At 38.9% G+C, this 20,701-nt stretch overlaps 1 protein-coding gene across 2 annotated transcripts in view; it reads right to left on the minus strand.

The window, feature by feature from the left end:
• Positions 1-673: 673 nt before the first annotated feature.
• The window catches only part of RBBP6 (RB binding protein 6, ubiquitin ligase), a 32,588-nt gene continuing 12,560 nt past the window's right edge, over positions 674-20,701 (minus strand). The window contains exons 4-18 of one of the 2 annotated variants that reach the window (XM_047837839.1): positions 20,284-20,328; positions 18,102-18,190; positions 17,892-17,988; positions 17,352-17,491; positions 14,318-14,490; positions 12,526-12,629; positions 12,077-12,411; positions 10,477-10,573; positions 10,262-10,340; positions 9,856-9,910; positions 8,469-8,537; positions 6,420-6,782; positions 6,027-6,128; positions 3,409-5,166; positions 674-2,662 (exon numbers count right to left, since the gene is read on the minus strand). In XM_047837839.1, the coding sequence (XP_047693795.1) occupies positions 1,093-2,662; positions 3,409-5,166; positions 6,027-6,128; positions 6,420-6,782; positions 8,469-8,537; positions 9,856-9,910; positions 10,262-10,340; positions 10,477-10,573; positions 12,077-12,411; positions 12,526-12,629; positions 14,318-14,490; positions 17,352-17,491; positions 17,892-17,988; positions 18,102-18,190; positions 20,284-20,328 (5,076 nt within the window). In that variant the 3' untranslated portion in view covers positions 674-1,092. The remainder of the gene's footprint in view (positions 2,663-3,408; positions 5,167-6,026; positions 6,129-6,419; positions 6,783-8,468; positions 8,538-9,855; positions 9,911-10,261; positions 10,341-10,476; positions 10,574-12,076; positions 12,412-12,525; positions 12,630-14,317; positions 14,491-17,351; positions 17,492-17,891; positions 17,989-18,101; positions 18,191-20,283; positions 20,329-20,701) is intronic. The other variant, XM_047837840.1, reaches the window with a different exon arrangement.

Consider the following 20,701-nt stretch of genomic DNA (forward strand, 5'->3'; position numbering starts at 1 on the left):
TAATGTAAATCCTTTCCTGTTCCATGATCACAGTCCAGTGGTACTCCAGGGCCACCCTCAGACCGGAGCTGATCTTTTTTCTCCTCCTCCTAGCAGCTGTCGTCTTGATCCCTGTTCGTGCTGCCTTGTTTCTATTCTTACCCCAACCCCACCAAAACCTTTCGATAGCTTTTCATTGCCTACAATACTTCCTGATCGGCAGACACAAAGGAAGAGCCCATCAGAGTCTAACCTAGTGCTCCCGGACCTACTGCAGCTTGCTTTTGTCAACCAGGCAAACCAAGTAGGCCTTAGAGGCTCACCGGTGTGTGCTCTCTAGCTGACAACTCATCAATGAGTTTCATACTCCTTTATCAGGGTTTCCAGAAAAATACATGACCATGTAAACAAATCACAATTCCTCATGGCTAAAATGCAAGTCCAAACTTGTAATTACTTTATATGTTTAAGGCCCTTTTAGATTTTTTTCCCACCCAGAACTCCAGTTAATCCTGATTTCTTATTTCTGGCCATCCACTACCAGCCCACTGATGAAGTCTATCCACCATGTTTGCTTCCTAATTTTGTACACTCAGTTCAGCTTATGCTACAGGCTCAAGGATATTTTAAATGAGGAAATGGGAGGGGGGCAGAGACAGGACACACTTTCTCCAAGTAATGCAAATATTCGACATTTGAAAAGTTTACTGAAAACTTTTATTGTAATCAAAAAGTGACATAACGGGGTTGTAATGAATTCAGCAAATCATTCTGCTGATATTTTAGAACTGATATCAGCTTTTGCCAGGCAATTAAAAAAATTCAAATGTGAAAATTTCACAGTACAGTAAACTCCACCCCAACTAATTAATGGTGGTTAAAAATAATAGGCCCTAGCAAAACCTCTCATGTTACATGGTCACAACTCACAATTCTGTACAAAAGTTCGTGTTATAAAGCTCTGATGTAAAAATCAAATAATCAAGCAGCAATATTTTAAGTGCAGCACAGGGTCTTCCATATCATTATTTACAAGGCTTGAATCTCTTTACATTATAACAAAATTTAATACAGATGACTTAGTAATTAAGTCAATTTTTAAAATCTGTCCCTTTATACAGGGACAGATTTCGCTTTTTGGTCATCTTTCTCCTTCTCCTTTTCTTTATCTTTGCTCTTCTTTGACTTCTTTTTCTTGTGTTTGTGTTTTTGGCTTTTTTCTAACTCTCCTTCAGTGCCTGCATGCTTCTTATGCTTCTTGTGTTTTTTGTGTTTCTTGTGCTTCTTCTTTTCCTTCTTCTTCTTCTTCTTCTTGCTGTCCTGACTCTCTGCGGAGCTGGCACTACTGCTGTGGCTCCGGGTCCGGCTGCCAGAAGGGCTATGACTTCTGCTTGGACTAACACTAGGGCTGCTTGGACTCTGGCTCCTGGCGGTGCCTACCTGGCTGGCTGCTGCCGTGTCCAGGCTGTCTTTTGCTTTCTCCACGACTTTATCTTTCAGTTCCTTAGCAATCTTTCCCGAAGTTTCCTCCTCTTTTACAGATATGTTGCTTTCACTGTCACTTTCATTATAGTCTGGTTCAAAAGCAGCTTCATCAGTTTCCCTAGTTAAGTCGGAGGAAAGTCGGGAGGAGTGGCTTAACTGTGGCTTAGGCTTGACAGCGCTCTTGTCAGTCTGCCCAGTAACTTGCTCCTTTTCAATCTGCGGGTCTGGTGGGTTAAGCACATACAGTAATTTGTTGCCACCCGATTCTTTATTGTTCCTTGCTTCTAACGTGTGCTTCTCACGATCTTTACAAGGATTTTTATCTACAGATTTTGTCTCTTCAGTCGAGCGTTTCGTATCGTAAGTGGCTTTGTGATCATGAGGTTTTTTGTCTCTCGAGGGACTAGAATTGCTCTTTTTGGAATCTCCTGTTCCTTTTTTAGGCAAATCTCTCTCCTCCCTTGGCTTAGTTTTCTGTCCAGATGCAGAATCTTTACTTCGAGAAGGGGAGTCTTTCCTTCTTGTTAATTCATTCCTTTCGTCTCTACGTTTGGAACTTGAGTACTCTCTGTTGTCATAGTCTGTTTTTTTGTCTCTGTTGGGAGTGAAGTCTTTAGTCGAGGAACCTCGAACGGAATCATGCTTTTCTGAAGTTCTTGTCTCTTTGGAAGATTGAGACAGACTTTTAAAATTTCCTGGTTCACTCAGACGGTCCAAGTTACTCTCTTTCTCTGGCTGAGTGCTGTTTTTCCTCTTTTCGGGGTTTTCCTTCTCCAACACCGAATGATCTCGATCTTTGGCTTTCCCCTTTTCACTGGATGCAGAGTTTTTTGAACTCTTGATCTCATGCTGTATAATTTCATGGCCAACTTCCTTGGTGAGTTTCTGAATTTTCTCTGACGACTCACTTTCTTTTTCAGTATACTTGACTGTATTTAACGGTTTAGTGCTAACATTTTTTATAACACTGGCAGGTTTTCCTACACTTGACATAGGCTGTGTGGCCTTAACATCTTCTTCCTCAGATTCAAAGTCATCTTTATCCCATTTGGACTGAGGAACCTGAATCATAATAATAACGTCTTCAGCAGGAGCTGTATTGTCATTATTATACTCTTCCATAGTTTTAATGACAGTCCGTTTTGTATCTGTTTTTTCTTCAGATTTCCGCACAGGACTGCCTCCAGTTGAGCTCGTGCTAAAAAGAATTAAAATGTTGTTAATGAAAAATCTGCTATTACTAAACACTGATAAATAAGAGTTTTAAAAATATTTATTTTGAGAGAGCCTGTGTGCACGGCATGTGCAGGGAAGGGGCAGAGCAAGAGAATCCCAAGCAGGCTCTGAGCTATCATTGCAGAGCCCGACATAGGGCTTGACCTCATGAACCAAGAGATCATGACCTGAGCAGACCTCGAGTCAGACACTTAGCTGACTGAGCCACTCAGGTTCCCCTAAACACTGATAAATACATAAAGGCTAATAACTTAAACATAAGTGTCCTTTTAATTCTCAAAACCCAACTACCCTACTCTAATAGAGATTAAATGATTTAAAGTCAGGATTAATAAATGCTGGCTCACAAAATCTACTTAATTCAACTCCTTTCTTTAAAGACAGGAGTAAACCAGACTAAACCCTTCTTTTTTTTCTTTTTTAGAGAGAGCGAGCGGGAGGGAGGGGCAGAAGGGGAGAGAGAGAGAGAATCTTAAGCAGGCTCCAGGCCTTCTCTTTCCCAACATGGGACTCAATCCCACCACCCTGGGATCACGACCTGAGCTCAAACCAAGAGCTGGACGCTCAAATGACTGAGCCACCTAGGTGTCCCAAACCTAACCCCTTCTTAATTTATAGGTTACATTTTAAAAGCATAAACATGGATAAAATTAAAAGAAACTCTTTCCGAAAACGAACATCCATACCCAACCACCCATAATCAGATACCTTGTATAATCCACAAGAGTTGAGCTGGATCCCTCAGCTCCAGCTACTTTTCGTCTGACCTTTCCTTTGACTTTTTCTTGTTTAACTTTGCTAGATGCTGACTCCAATTTTTCAGAGGGTTCTTTCGTATTAGATACATTTTCTGTACTCCCAATTTTTTTACCAGTTTCTCTGTTGAGCTTAATTTTTTTGGCTGGGGCAGTTGATGATGAAATTTTGTCTTTCTCAGGGGTCCTATCCATTTTTTCAATATCAGGTTCCATTTTGCGCTTTGGTGATGGTTTCACTATTTCAGTCATTTCCAGTTTAGAGACTTTCATTGAAGAGGACTCAAAATCTTTCTCTACACTTTTCTCTTCAGTTTTTCTTTTTCTTTTTTCTCCCTTGCTATCAGGTGGCTTACTTTTCTCACTAGGCTTCTTGGCCTTTTCTTCCTTATTAGTTAGCTTTTCTGACTTGACGTCTTTGGGGTAATCCTTCTTCACTTTTTCCTCTTTGACTGGTTTTATCTCTTGGTGTTCTTTTGCTGATTTAGAGTGAGCTTTTCTGGGGGTACCAATGGTCTTTTCATCTTTTTGGGAGGAAGATGATGATTTAGCATTATCAGTCTTTGGAGTCTCCTCTTTGGCTTTTTTAAGTGGAGGTTCAGATCGAGGAGATTTTTCACGCTCTCCGTCTAGTTTTTCTTGGGGTCCCTTAGCAGGTTTTGCAACATTTTCTTTTTTGGACACAGTAGACCCATCATTTTTCCGTTTGGTCTTGTCACCTTTTGCTTTTGGTTTATCTTTCTCCCTCTTGTCTTTTTCAGACACCGACTTGAAAGTGATGGATTCTGCATCCATTGGTTCATCTCTAACAGGTGTAGCATCATCTCTACTTGGGAGAACAAACAATGAGTCTGTTTTATTTTCTTCACTGCTTGTAGGTTCTCTTGATTTCCTAGAAGTTTCTAATAACTCGGGGTTTAGAAAGCCTTCACTCTCTTCCCCCTTTCTTCTTTTCCTATGTTTCTTATGTTTGTTTCCTTTACCATCTCCGGGATTATTTTCGCTCTCCTTCTCTTTTGACTTTGTGTTGTCCTTCTGATTGTGACTATCTCTTGTTGAAAGCTTTTCTGGATAGTTGCCACCTAAGTTTCGACTTCTATGACTTTGTCCACCAGCATAATCTTCTCTGCGGCCTCTCGTGAAGGGAGAATTTCTGATATTAAGAGGCAAAAATCTCTCAGGAGAAAAGTTCTCTCTATTTGCTGATGGTCTAGGCTGTGCTCCGGCAGCATAACCTTTATAATACTTTTCATACCACTCTCTATATTTTCTTTCCCATTCTCGGTAACGCTCTTTTTCAAATGGGTCTCTAAAGTCAACACTCCTCCCGTAATAAGCTTTCATGTCGTAAGGTGGCGGAACTTCTCTGTATCTATTAAAATATTCACGTTCTGTTTCCCCTTGAGGCACATTACGTTTATTGGGAGACTGTCCCCTAAATGCTTGAGGAGATCTTGACCGTGAATGGTATCGTCTATAGGGGGGTGACCTTGACCTAGATCGATGATATCCATGAGATCTAGACCGTGAACGGTAATTTCGGCTCTTGCCTCTGCCTCTTCGGGGGTATGGAGGTGATCGGGAATAGGAACGAGAATGTGAGCGGCTAAATGATCGAGAGTAAGAACGTGAACGTGTTGAACCAGATCTTGACTTAGAATAAGTATACGAACTTCTTGAATATGATGAACCACTATAAGGAGATTTAGACCTAAAAACAAAAAACAAAACAATAGTTGATAGTTGAGAAATATTTGCAAAATAAAATACAGACTCAGATTCTATAGCATGATCTCCTCACGGTTCCATCTTTCTTTATATCAAATTTCATCTTAGATGATTAGAGAGGCACAGTGACCTCTACTGGAATGGAATAAAGTACACAAAGATCAGAGCAATCACTTGTTACAAAACAAAAGTGAAATCTTGACAATTAGAGTGAAGCGCATTCATGTACCGTGAGTTATATGAGCTAATTAACTTAACATTAAACAAAATTCCAATTAAATTTAAATTTTATTTCCTATCTGGTTATTTAAACAGGAGTAATTTCTTTGTCCTACGTTGTTGGCCAACAGTCTAGCACTTTGAAAGGAACCACAAATGTAAGCTTAAAAAGTAAGTCTTTTAAACAAACTTCCAGGGAATTTTTATAATTCACTTTTTCTGTCGATAAAACAATTTGTCGAAAAAACACTGCTTCATAATTACACAGGTTAATGTTCCAGCAAGAAGCTGTAGCCTTAGGTAAAAGCGTCCTCAGAAATGTTCTTTGGCTAGTCCTCTATTTCTTTCCTTCCACAAACATTTCCCAATTATTTCACACTATAAGTAACTTCAGGGGACAAGGGCAATTTAATCCCCATAACTGCTAGTTCTACACAATAGAATTTACATTGAGACAATATTTCAATAAACAAATATTGGGAAATAAGCTACATCTCCATTTCTATAAGCCTGGATCGAATCAGAAAAATTCCGTAAGTGCAATGTTATTTATATCCATAGCTAATCCCTGGATATTCAAAGTCCCATTTGTAATTCTGTTGTGAAGGCTTGCAAAACACTAACCTGGAAAATGAGCGCCTACGCTCCTTTTGAATCTTTTTGTATTCCATCAATTCCTTAGCAAAATCATTTGTAAACTCATCTAGCTTGGACTTTTTCTTTTCCCTAGTAAAATAAAGTTAAAGAGTGAAAGTTAACAAAAACCATTTAAGAAAACTAACAAGACAAATGTAATTAGATCATGAATGAAATGAATGAAATTGCCATTAGTTTTCCACTTTAAAACTATAAATAACTAGGAGTCCCTGAGGAAGTTGCTTGTATGGCTTTGGTTTAATTTTTAGGTGATTTTTTTTTGTACTAACTGGAAACAGTAGAAAATGTTTCCAAAGATAACCTGTTTAATGTTACATCAGAAAATGAAAGTGTATGATAATTTCACACTGAAACACTCACTCTTCCTTCAGCCGTCGTTGCTCTCTATAGAATTCTTCCCTGGACAACGGTGGGGCTTGCGTTGTTGGGATGGTATTTGAATGAGCTGTCTGCACTCCTGATGATACCCAAGGTGTCGATAAATTGGCCGGAGCTGGCGGAAACCCTGGAGGAGGGACACTATATCCAGCAGGTGGTGGCTGGCCAGGAGGAAACTGAGGAGAAAATTGTGGTGGAGGAACACCTGGAGGGAGAGGAAGTGTATGGGGAGGAGGTGGATACAAAGGAGGGGGTGGGACAGGCACAAAAACTGGAGTTGCTGGTAGTGATGGGCCTTGAGTTCTCTGTGATCTTTCGCTGTGGTGTCGTCCGCGGTTTATACTTCTGGAGAAATAAATTCCAAGATATTATTCCTTCAAACTAACATCACCCGAGACAAGTAAGCTTGTCTTTTCTATCCATAATTATCTTCAAACTTACAAACAATGGAATAGAATCAGCTATTCAAATAACACTGATATTTATATGTAAATAAAATTTTTAAGGCCACCTGGGGATTGAGATGATCCAAGTTTACAGGGCCTTCTCCATGAGGTGCTGCTATATTTAGAAGTTCTCTTTTGTGAAGTTCAGATTCATTACCCCTCCACAATGATCTCTGGTGACTTCCCAATCTGTCATTTAAAGGAACTAACAAGGCTAATGCCTCTCTGACCTAGGCCTCCCCCAAAAGCCTTCCAAGATCAAAACTTTAAATGAAGAAAAACCACCTCCTGTAATCTTTTGAGGTAGGAAGTGTAGAAAGATCCTTCAATGTAGAAGAAGTATTAGGTATTCTTTATTTTTATAGTTTTACATAATTTTATTTCTCACCTGATATTATATCATGAGCATGTCTCTATGTCATTAAAATGTCTTTGGAAACCTAGTTGTTAAATGGCTTCATGGTTTTGTGGGGTGTTCTGTACTTAAAGTACTTTTTATTTATTACATTTTTAAACACTGAGGTATAGTCACAGTTACATTATTAGTTGCAGGTGTGCAACACAGCAATTCAGTTAGGTCTGCATGTTACCATGTTCACAGTGTGACTGCCATCTGTCCCCACACCATACCATCACAGTACCACAGATTACATTCCCTATGCTCTTTCATCCTCAAGAAAGTAAGTTCCACTTTTAACATCTGTAATCAACAGCTAAAAATCTCGATTATTTTCTCTCAAAGGGTTAGGTGAAAATTACAGTGCTGGCCAAAGTTTCCAAACTGTCGCTCTTAAAAGAAAACAGTGGCTTCTTTAAAACATGGGCTCATTTCTGTTAAGCTAACGGTTCTTTAAATTCTAGGTAACTGGTACAAAGAACAGCAGCAGCCAGGGTTTAGATTTTAAGCCTCTTCAGAATCTGAATTGGTAACTATTATCTTCTATTAACATGTGATCTAGTAACAGAGTTACTTAGCAATTCTCAGTAGAGCACTAGAAGACACCCTTAATATTCTTATTATAAAGTTCATTTGGAGGCCCTTTACCCTGGTGGCGAGAACGACCTCGATAAGACCTACAGCTTACTTTGCAGAATAACATGGTTTTTGCCTGTCCAGGGCAGGAGCCCCGAACAATCTCTTTGTCTCTTCTTTTGGAAAAGAGAAGGTGGGAGAAGACTGGGACAATTGAGTCTAGAAGAGAAATAAATGCAATTCTTTCTCACGCTTGAGAGGTAAGTTAGTTAACTTTTGCCTTAAATTAAACTGACACCTTAAATACTGTCTGGGCCTTAGTGACTTCCTTCTACCCTCAAAAGAGTAAATGTAACCTAATATTCTGCTGTGTGCTGGAGGAAAGTAGTCATTGGGAAGGAGTATTAAAGATGCAGCCTAAAAAGCATCATTTAAAACACTAAATGTAACCTGTTCTTCTCTAGGCCTCAAGATCAACTACTGAGGACTGAAGTGACATAAGCATAAAGCAAGTAATCTCCCTCCCTTGCCACTGCCATGCTTTCGTTTCTTTGTGTTCTATTTTTCAGCAGTGTCATCAGATTAATTTTTCAAAATTTTTAAAAAGCATACCTGTAGCAGCTCCTCTCCCCCCTTCTAATTTGCTGTGGCGGAGAAACCAGATATCCAAGCTTATTGGAACTGTGTAGAAAGAAAGATAAAATGGGCTTGAGTATAATATACAACCTCCTAGTGTGTAGACTTTAAAAGATACCTATTTTAACTACTCTAGAAGATTTTTCCTCTCCCTGATCCCCATTCGGAAACTTGCTCCAGATAGAGGAGATATGAGCAAGCATTACACTTACTTGAGTTAATTTTCCTCATTAATTTACTGTTGACAGTAACTAAACCTCAATGTACACTATTTTCCACAATATGGTATTTCATTTAGCATCCTACAAGTGACTGTGAACTTGTTACAGAGAGAAGAGCCCTTTCATCTGCTAGGCGCCATGCCGGTGGGGAACTAGCACTGTTCCAATTCTGTAGATGAGGCAGTGGGGCCGAGGAGTAAAATTGCATGCTCAATGTCATGGCACTGCCAAGTGCAGGGGTTGGAATTCCAACTCAGGCCTACCTGTCTCCAAATCCCTTGCTCCTTCTACTGAAAGAATCTGCTAAGTCTCTCATTTAGTCTATTTGTTTAAATAAAATATTTGATTTATCTTTAAAAGAAAAATCATAGTTTTAGAATAGAAGCCAGTTTATGCAAATATGTAAGCCTGTTGATATAGACTAAGACACAAGTGATTGCATACACAGACAATAAGTAAACATACTAATTTTTAATACCATAGAACATCTTATAAAGATCATAATTCCTTGTATTTCACAGGGCAAAAAATAATATCCTATACATTTTGATATGCAATAAAATCTCATTAACACAGATTATTCAAAATGAGAAATTCTATGTTTGGTAGCCTTTAATCTTACTATGTGTTAAATGAAAATTCGAAAATCCATTTAAGGATAGGAAAAACGAGGATGGCTCAGTCAGTTAAGCATCCGACTTTGGCTGAGCTCAGGATCTCACGGTTTGTGAGTTTGAGCCCCACATGGGGCTCTGTGCTGACAGCTTGGAGCCTGGAGCCTGCTTCGGAGCCTGTGTCTCCCTCTCTGTCCCTCCCCCATGCTCTCGTGCTCCCCACCCCCCCATCTATTAGCACAATGAATGATTCAGTATTTCAAATACTCTTTCAAAGAAAATAGTATTTCAATTAATCTTACCTATTCATTAACTGAGATCCTGTCAAGATCACTTTGTTAAGACATGAAAGTAAAAAGCGGAGCCTGGGTGGCTTAGTTGGTTAAGCATCCAACTTCAGCTCAGTCTTAACATGTCATAAAAAAAGGGGAGTTTACAATAAGAAACATTCAGCAACACACTAGATTATAATTCCCATTATCTAGTTTGAAAGCAATCATCTGGAGATTATTTTAAACATATACTTACTGTTCCCAACCTGGTCGACCACCACCCGGACGAGCAGTATTTATTCTTACTGGACCTTGGAAACAAGAACAGTAGGTAAATATGAAATTGCATGTTAAATAAAGTTAAAATTATTTTTTATAAATTTTTTTTTTTAATTTTTTTTCCCAACGTTTATTTATTTTGGGGACAGAGAGAGACAGAGCATGAACGGGGGAGGGTCAGAGAGAGAGGGAGACACAGAATCGGAAACAGGCTCCAGGCTCTGAGCCATCAGCCCAGAGCCTGACGCGGGGCTCGAACTCACGGACCGCGAGATCGTGACCTGGCTGAAGTCGGACGCTTAACCGACTGCGCCACCCAGGCGCCCCAAGTTAAAATTATTTTTTAAAGGAGAAAATGTTCAACCCAAAATGATTTTACTCACCAGTTGTGGGGATCAACTGTCCATGCAGTAGTGACTGTCCAAGCAAAGATGGGGTTCCAAGTACAGGCACCTGGTAACCCTTTAGGAAAAAAACATGCATAAAAAGGAACAGTTAAAAAAAAAAAAAAAAAAGAGGGAGAGTTAAAAAAAGAAAAAATTAAACCCATCAGAAAACTGTAAGATAAATCTCACATTTAAAAGCCAATAAAACTTACCTTCTCTTCCATAAGAGCAGTAATTGCAATTGAAGAGGTTCCCTTTGAATGTTCTGATGCAAGGGCTGCAGCTGGTAATATTTTATTATCAGAATCCCTAGAAGACAAGAGAATTTGCAATACGTGAAAAAGTCATCAGAAATGGAGGAGTAAGAGTAAGCAAATTACAGTACATAATTTAGTAAGTCTGTTCACCCACCACCTGCATGAAGATGCGTTGATGAAAAGTTCTGAGTCAAGTGGAGAGCTCTTTGGATACAAAAGTGATAAGGAAAAAAAAAAAAAAGGAAATCTCTTTAAGAAGTCCCATCTATATAGATGGGAGAGAAATCAGTTGTAAGAATAATAAAGCTTAAAAAAAAAAGAAGAGGGGCGCCTGGGTGGCTCAGTCGGTTGAGTGTCCGACTTCAGCTCAGGTCGTGATCTCGCAGTCATGAATTCAAGCCCCATGTTGGGTTCTGTGCTGACAGCTCAGAGCCTGGAGCCTGCTTCAGATTCTGTGTCTCTCTCCCTCTGCCCCTTCCTTGCTCATGCTCTCTCTCAAAAATGAATAAACGTTAAAAAAAATTTTTTTTTTTTAAAAAGGAAGAAAATCAAATTGTGGGACCAAAAGAATACAGGATTAAGAGTAAATTCTACTTCCAGCTCCACCACTGAAAAGCCAATGAATTCTGACTGAGGTCTTAAATATAAATGTAAAGGTCCCAGTCCTCAAGATTTTGCTTCAGTATGTCTGCACAGACCCCTGGCATCTATTTTTTTTTTTTTTAAAGTGGCTGATTCCTCAAGAATTTATGAGCCCACTGGGGCACCTGGGTGGCTCAGTTGGTTAATGTCCGACTCTTGGTTTTGGCTCTAGTCATGATCTCAAGGTGAGTTCAGGCCCCCAGCTGGGCTCTGCGCTGACATAGCGGAGCTTGCTCAGGATTCTCTCTCCCTCTCTGCCCCTCCCCCACTTGTGGTCATGTGTGCTCACACTCTTGTCATTCAAAGATAAACAAACATTAAAAAAAAAAAAAGTAGGGGCGCCTGGGTGGCGCAGTCGGTTAAGCGTCCGACTTCAGCCAGGTCACGATCTCGCGGTCCGTGAGTTCGAGCCCCGCGTCAGGCTCTGGGCTGATGGCTCAGAGCCTGGAGCCTGTTTCCGATTCTGTGTCTCCCTCTCTCTCTGCCCCTCCCCTGTTCATGCTCTGTCTCTCTCTGTCCCCAAAATAAATAAACGTTGAAAAAAAAAAAATTTAAAAAAAAAAAAAAAAGTATATATGAACTACTGGACTACATGTCCAAAGATCCTTTTCATGTCTGAACCAGTAGGATTTAAGTGAGTTTTAATTCACCACTTAACAGGGGTGGTTGGCAACTCGTACAGTTCTTTATCCTGGGATGCTTAATCATTTGCCAAGTGAAACTCCTTCATTTGCCTGTTCCTCCAATAAGATTGAGTCATCTCTTAAAAGTACCCGTTTAGCAATGGGTTACTTTATGGAGTCACCCGCCTTAACTGAGCACAGTGGTTCACAAGGATGATACTTACCAGTCACTATAACAACTACTAAAGCAATAAACAACAATGAAAAACCAGAGAGATACACAGACTTACCGGAAAGGTCCATCTGGTTTTTCAGAGTGGACTGAGATGGACACTGTGGCAGTTATATCAGGTACAGGAGCCGGGGTAGAAGATGAATTTCCAGGCACAGGAGGGGCCAAGGAAGACTGATTAGAAGTTAATGAAGATATAGAAGGAGCTGGGTGAGTTGAAGAGGTCACTGGAATCATCAGGGGATCCTGTTGTCTTGATATTGGAGATCTCATCAGAGGTTGTAGGTTCCGCTGAATGAGTGGTCTCGGAGGTGGTATTGGGGGCTGTGGTGGGGGTAACTGTTTTCGTAGCCTTTTTGTATAACCGGTTTCGTTTTTGAAGTTATTAACAGCCTATAGATACCAAACAGAAAGATGCAGGAAAATGTAAGGTGGTATTTCCTCAAGCACAGTTTAAACCACCAAAAATTTTTAAAAATTTTCCAAAAGGGATACAAAGTCAGTTACCTGTCGTAAGAACTTATTGGCAATTAAAGCATCAGGAGAGACATCATTCTGATGGCATGTTGGACATGTATGATCATCTGATTCCAAGAGTGCTGTTCTTATACCTATGTGAAATATTTTAAATATTACATTACTCTTCCCAAGCACACATTACTTATCATTTCTAAGACTGAAAAACTTAAAAGTACAGACTCTCGCCTGATAGCACTCCTCTGCTGTAACTTCTACCTTAAAAACAGAAGTCATTGGGGTGCCTGGGTGGCTCAGTCGGTTAAGTGTCCGACTTCAGCTCAGGTCATGATCTCGTGGCTCGTGAGTTCGAGCCTCGCGTCGGGCTCTGTGCTGACAGCTCAGAGCCTGGAGCCTGTTTCAGATTCTGTGTCTCCCTCTCTCTCTGTTCCAACCCACTCGCATTCTGTCTCCGTCTCTCTCAAAAATAAACAAACATTAAAAAAAAAAAAGTCATAAATAGAATTTAAACAAAAATTTAAATTGAGAGAAAAAGCACTCTTTCCTAAATACTATTCTCTTTGTTTAGCTAAAAATTGGAATATTATAGGGGAAAAAAATAGAAATAATATATAGTCTAGAAAGGTAAAAAATTTACAGGGCTAACAGGATTTTTAAAAGAGCATCAGGAGGAGGAGTGCCTGGCTGGCTCCATCAGAAAAGCATGCAGCTCTTGATCTCAGGGTCGTGAGTTTGAGTCCCACATGTGGTATAGAGATTACATAAATAACTTAAGAGAAAAGGGAATTATAAAAAACAGAAACATTGTTCAGGCAAGGAAATCAGCAACACCTACAGCACAGTACAGAGGAATAACATTAAATTACAGATTCACTGCTTATGCTTCAGTGTAGTAAAAAATTCAGTAATGCAAGTGGTTTGTTAAATCTAAGACACTTGGAAACAAATCTTAAGTGACCTCTTCTTGACTTTGGTCTTCACTGGAGAGGCCCCGAAATAAAGATTTGTATTCCAAAGCTATGAAATGAAAAAGGCCAAAACAGGACTAAGCAGTGAAATTTTCAGATGATGCCATTTTCATCTTGGTAAGAAATAAGCGGCAGAAAACCCAAGTGGGAAAAACCCAACCCAATATAAAAGATCAGAAAAAAATCACAAGTAACCACAAAGGCAAATGTTGGGTAGTATGTTTACAGAGAGCAGTTCTCAATTACACTTAGGAATTTTAGAATAAACTATTTTTCCACCATCCAGGAAAGGGTGGAACCCTTTAGGTACCATTTAAAAATATTTCCAGAATATCTAATGCCCAAAAGGCTTTCAAAATTCTGCATACCATTTAAAATGTGTAGGAAACAGGGGTATGTCTGTGGCTCAGTCAGTTAAGTGTACGACTTCTACTCAGGTCATGATCTCACAGTTCGTGAGTTCTAGCCCCCCATGGGCCTCTCTGCTGTCAGCACAGAGCCCACTTTGGATCCTCTCTCTGTGCGTCCCCCCCTCAAAAATAAACTTTAAAAACTAAAATAAAATGTGTAGGAAACAAAAGTCCTACATTTTATAAAACCTTAGTACAGTCACCCTAATGAAGGTATAAGAAATGGTCAATTCTAATATTTAAAAGGACAAAGAGGCTGTTGTTTAAAGAAAAAAATGTAGAGACAAATACAGTTCTTGCTATTAAAGGTGCAATGATGAACTAAATGATCAATTATCAACATTTCATACTGCATTATTAAAACATACAATGTTGCTAAAGAGCCCTTCCACATAAATACACATATTCTAAGATGTGTATCTCTGAAGGTTCAACATTTCTTACATTCATCGCAATAACTGTTTCCACAGCAGGGAATGACAACGGCATCAGTCATAATATCTTTGCAGATGAGACACAATAATTCATCTGGGATAGGATCATCTTCTTCTGAAGAAGAAGATGGTTCCTCTGGTAAGAAAGGTGGTTTTTCTTTCTTCCCAATTGCATATGCTTCTCTGTAAAAGAAGGTTTTACTGTTTTAACATTGTTAAGAAAACAAAGTATTACTAAGATAGTACATGTTCTACTATACCATAATGGGAGCTTATAATTCAGTACGATGCCAAATTCGTTTACACAAGTATAATACCTTCCAAAATAAGGGAGTAGTTATGAACATCCTCCCCCTAAGCAACAAAAGACAAAACAAAATCCTAAACAAGTATAACAAAAAGAAACAAATGCTATAAAAGTGGCTAAAAGGATCTTAAGAATCCACAACTCTAGAACTCAGGGCTAGAGAATAAAGGGACACATTCAATGCCACAAGTTTATGCTTAAGTGGCAGAGACAGGATTTGAACTTGGACATGACAACACCCTAACCACAATTTTCTCTATCCTACCATGTTTCTTGAGGGGGTGGGGGGTACGGAGGGAATTCCCTTCCATAGACCAACAGTCCCCAAAACCTGTGAAGGTATCAGAGAGCATGCTATAATATAGGAAATGGAAACTGGTGCTGACATCATACAATCGAGGGGGACAGTTCAAGGGAAATATTATGCAACCAACCACACCAGTAGCTAGTAGCTAGAATCATCAGACTTCAAAACCAGTGGTCTACTTCTAATTAGTATTTTAAAAGAGAGATTAATCTATTTATAGCCAACTAAGAAATACAAATGACTTCAATGATTAGAATATGTGTTACAAGAATATAAAGTAACACTTTGGTCATTTTGGGTCCGTTTTCTGGTAGAAATACATTTTGCAGAAATGTTGCATATTAAACATATTGAAAATAAAACACTAGGGGTGCTTGCATGGATCAATTGAGCGTCCGACTTTGGCTCAGGTCATGATCTCACAGCTTGTGAGTTCGAGCCCCATGTCAGGCTCTGTGCTGACAGCTCAGAGCCTGGAGCCTGCTTCAGATTCTGTGTCTCCCTCTCTCTCTGCCCCTCCCCTGCTCGCTCGCTTTCTTTCTCAAAAATAAACATTAAAAAAAATTTTTTTAATAAAATAAAAAACCAAAGTACACTATTCTCAGATTTGTCACCACTGCTTCCAACACCCACATCTTCTCTAATCAGGCAGATTTGTATAACATAGGAATTCCTAGGTAAATTCTATCTCATTTAGGAACAGAGTGTGTCAATCTCACTGCTGAAAATGAAAGCATCTCAGCTGTACAGAGGAGGGTACCTGAGGTGTGTTATTTGTGTTGCAGCTGCTCCATAGACATCACCACGACTCCAGAAATAAGTATCAATTTGCTTATGCCCCATTGTTCCCAATTTGTGAAAGAGGAGTCTCCCACTGCCCAAAAGAGAGAAAAGAAAGAAAAAAAAAAAAAAAAAGAAGAACAGAGGATAGAAAAAGAAACAGAAGAAGAGTCTGAGTTGCTTATCAGTGGTGTTAGTGGAGAGGGTGAAAGTTTCATTTAAAATATTTGGGCTCCCATTTCCCCAGTATTTGCTGTGTGTCTGGCACAAATGGGCTTTTGCATTTCAGCATTCAAAAACAATGAAGTTAATTATTAGTTAGGGTTCACAAGGGTGATGTTAATTTTTCCGACACAAGCTTCCATTTAAGTACTTATACTTGTATATATTATATTAAGATGAAGCGGTCTGCTCTTAAATTGTGTCTGTAAAAACCATCCATTTCAACCTAAGTTGTTTGGAAGCACGTATGAAATGTCTGAATCAGAAACAGCGTAAAAACAGACTGCTCTAAGATGAATCACAAGACAAAGGATGGTGACTGATCAAAAATTGATGGGGGTGAAACGGAGAAAGTGAGCAGGGCTGGGAGTTCAGGAAAACACTAATCCTTATCTGTGAATGAAAACAATCTATTTACTAAAGTGTATACTCAAAACCATAAAATCTTTTCAAGATCATTCCACGGCACTGCCGTTTTCATCACCTTCATCTGCGCACTATGCTGCGTTTCAACGCTACAGCAGGAGGCTGAGGACAACTGTTCTTTTACTCATTCTCTTCATGTCACGATGAACAAGGGCACTGTTATTCTCTAAATGGATGTTTCTCAAGGTATGTCCTGAGGATGCCCTCACTTCATAACCCACTGGAGGACTTGTTGGAGAACCCAGTCCAAAGGGACAGTTAATACTGTGCTCTGTATCATGTGAGTTCATAACTGGTGAGGGTAACCACAAAGGTAATTAGCGGGATTAATAAAAGCAAATAAAATGAGAAGTTGTCAGTTGAATTATACCACTAGTAGGTTTTCAGGTCTATCCACTTCATTAAGAATTGGCTCCTAAAATAAGATCTGAAAACACATTCCAAATAAGCATTAAGCTGTAGGGTATAGAGCTGTAGCTCATCTGAACTAATGGGTTTGTAAAATAAATCGTTATTTTAGAAGTTTAAGACTCACACGGTACATCCAAACTTACTCAAGAGGACTCAGTTCTTCATTTATTCTTGGCACTTAAATTTGCCCTGACATCTTATACAACTTTTGTGCTTCTGTTTCTCAGAATGATTAAGACATTGGTCTTTTTCACTGAACACATGTAGATAGCATAGAAGATCATGTGGGAGTATGTATGTGAATGAAGAAGAAAGCAGGGTATGACAGAAAAAGAAAAAATTAGAAGCCCACAAGGGAAGTGGCACTCAGTGGTAACAAAAACCCCCAAATCCATTCTAAATTTGCATTTAATGGAGCAGACTGCAGCCTCTCATTCTTCACACAGAAACGCAACATGTGGAGACCAACAGTCTTGCTATACAATGCTCACAAGAAATCCAAGTAGCCAAGTGGCGACCCCAAGCCTACATAAAACACCAGTGCCCAGACGGGCTGTGGCCTCACAGGTCATACGTAACTAGCATACTTACGCGTCTATAGTCGGTATCGCATACTTTCCAGTGTTGGTAAGCATTGCACCTTTCATGTTAGGATCTTTCACTTCCATCATAAAACTTCTGGGAATACCAGTGCTCTTTTTAATCCTCGGACCAGATTCAAAGTTTTTATCCTATTTGGAGGGGAAAGGAGAAAGGAGGAAGAAAGAAAGCAGTTATCCTTTGTTTAATATTAGCTAACACGCAGTGCTTATTAACTGCTTATAGCTTCTGTAGTGCTCTACATATATGATCTCATTTAAACCTCACAACAGCCATGCGAGGTAAATACTGTTATTACCATGTCCGTTTCATAGAGAAGACCGAACAGGCTTGAAGAAGTCAAGTGGCCTGCCCAAGCTCAGTCAACCGTTGAGCAGCAGAGCCAGGATCTGAAGCCTGGCAATCTGGCTCCACAGCCTGAGCTCATTTGCCATTATAATAGAGAAGGCAGTATTTACCAAGAAAAATCCGATAGCTAAGAAATCATTGTAAGAAAAATAAGGTGTACCATGGTTTCTACTTTGGACTTACCCCGTTTGTTGGGCAATTCTTAATGTAATGGCCAGGTTTACCACAACGAAAACAGGTATAAGATGGAGGTGGTGGGCCTAGAGGTTTCTTCATGTAACTGAAAGGGAAACAGAATTACATGTACACAAAACCTTGAAAGAATAAAGCTTCTGATTGGGGGGGAAAATCCACCCCAATGTACCTGTTAGTATGAAGCATTTATGGACTTACTTGATTGGGTCGTATTCATGGCCAGATTGCGACATCATTGCTTTAATTTTATCTTCTTCAGAAGCATTGGCTTCAGCCAGATTGGCAGTCTGTTTAACAGGTAATTATTTGACACACACATTAGAAACACATTTAAGACCACACAGCCAAAGACAACACCACTCATCCTGTAAAGAGCAGTATCTAATCTTGCATAAAACCTAAAACTGAAAGCTATTTACACGTATAACCTAGAAGAGGCATCAGGAGTTCCTTAGGTCATTCATTACATGACGTTTGGGTGTCTGCAGGGCTGAAGGTCTTGCTGGGGGCACTCAAACCTTAGACCCTGTTTGTACCTTACATTAAGATTTACATATGACTCCTCTAAGAGTTAAAACAGATTAAGGAAACACTTGACATTTTAAGCCTTAAAAATAATTCAAGTGTCGTAGCATAAAGACTTTATATTTACAACTTGGAGGTAGGGTTATGGGTAAAACAATTGAACATTATGCAGATGATATTAAGTCAGAAGGCTCTTTAAGAAGTAGAATCAGTTTTAAATTAAGTGCAAAGCACATGCAACGGAGCACTCATCATTTTAAATCCGATTCTCCGAAGTTTTATGAACTTCATCTTTAAGGTATTATATAGAATAGCCTAGATATAACCAGGGTCTAAGGGAGTGAGTCCTGATAACTTGAAGCTTCAAGCATCTAGCACTCACATCAGCCATTCATTGGGTTTTATCTTTACATTCATCCACAAAACAAGCAACCAGTTTTAACATTTTATTGTAATTTTATATACAAAGAATGCTTAACATTAACAGAGCTTAGAACAACAGCAACATTTACAGAAAACTGGATTACAGATGTTGAACAACTAATTTGTTTGAACCCAAACATTAATTTACAAGTAGTTAAAAAAAAATCTCCCAAACCTCCAAAATTCCCCAACTGCTTCCCACAAAGAAACAATGGTAGGAACAGACCAAAACTGAAATAGGGTCCTTACAGCACATAAGAATTAAAACCATGAACTATAAACTGCTTAAGATGTAAACTCTATGCTAGACCACTTTTGCATTAGAAAATTGTTAAGAGACGATGGTTTCAGCCCACTTCATGTTTTAGAATCATCGATTTTAATGTTTAGTTTCCCCAGAACAAAAGCTTAAAAAGCTGTATTTGTTACTAGGACATTTCTTTTGGGATACATTCTAGGGGAAGAGGATACAACCTATAACAAAGTCAAGGATAAGATAGGGACAGCACTAATGGAAAATCCATCTAACTCATTAATCTTGGTTGCTAAGTCTGGTTTTACTTTGATAGTAGGGAAAAAAGGATTTTTGGAAAACTGGAAGACTTCCTTCTTGGTCCTCAAAAATCTGTCTAATCTGTAATGTCTTCTTTTTTTTTTTTTTTTTAAAGGCATGATTTGCAAGCTACGTCTATTGCTTTAAAAAGTAATCCATCACTAGTGCTTTCCCAAACAAAAGGTACACATTGTTGAGCAGAAAATGCAAGCAATTTTATCGCAAAACATGGCATATACAATTATTTCAGGAGGTAACAATTTGCCCCTCTGCCAAACATACACATTGGTATATTCCTGCAAACAGCTTTACACATTTACACAATTCACTGTAGTCTGTGTTCAAACAAATTAGGTTGTCTAAAACTTTTTCTAATGCAGACAGACTACAAGTCTAGAGCATAAAGAAACAATCGTAACACATTTAAAATGTTGACCTTCATGGGATCAATTCAAATATTCAAGAAATAGCCGTGCAATTGTCCATGTAAAGGAAAGCTTCTATTTTGGCTGCATAAAGAAAGTCCACATAATTTACAGCCAAAACCAGGGAATTCCTCCAGAACTTTGTTAGTTTCCAATGTATAATTAAACAAAATGTGTAAGGGGGGAAAAAAACCCACCAAATAAGTGTAGCTTCATGTGTTTCTTCTGTCTTGAAGATGACCAATACTCCAACATTATGGTGAGGCTGACAAAACACTCCCCCTATCTTCTCAAAGCGGCAACTACTCTTTACAGGATAGTAACAATGTGTACAATATTTTTGTAAGACATATCCTCCCCAACCCCTCTTTAAACAATTGTTCCACATTTTAAAAAATACGATGTTAGAAAAAGATTTATATTTGCAAGAATAGATATATATATATATATATACCTTTGTAAGCTGGGCCAGAGAAATAGATGCAGAAGAGTCATCAATCTGTTCACAAAAAATTAAACACACATTCAAGTTCCACACTGAAAACATCTGAAAGTGATCATTTAGTCCCTATTGCCAATTAATGTTCAAATATTGGGCATTTTCTTAGAAGTTTTCTAAAGAATGTTATTCCCTGTTTTTAAGCTGAAATTGCTCACCCCACTTTACCCTTCTCTACATATTTCACACATATAATAAAGGCTTAAGTTGAGGGGGACTCAATTACAATATTAAAAAAAAAACAACAAAAAACAGGGTAAAGAAAAATATATCACTGAAAATATGTTCAGAGCAGTGACTGAATATTAAATAAGAGTCCGTGTCTATCAATGGTTTCTAAATCTGATAATGCTCAAGAGAATATACACTAGAG

The sequence above is a fragment of the Prionailurus viverrinus genome, chromosome E3 (genome assembly GCF_022837055.1).
Source record: "Prionailurus viverrinus isolate Anna chromosome E3, UM_Priviv_1.0, whole genome shotgun sequence".
Lineage (NCBI taxonomy): Eukaryota > Metazoa > Chordata > Mammalia > Carnivora > Felidae > Prionailurus > Prionailurus viverrinus.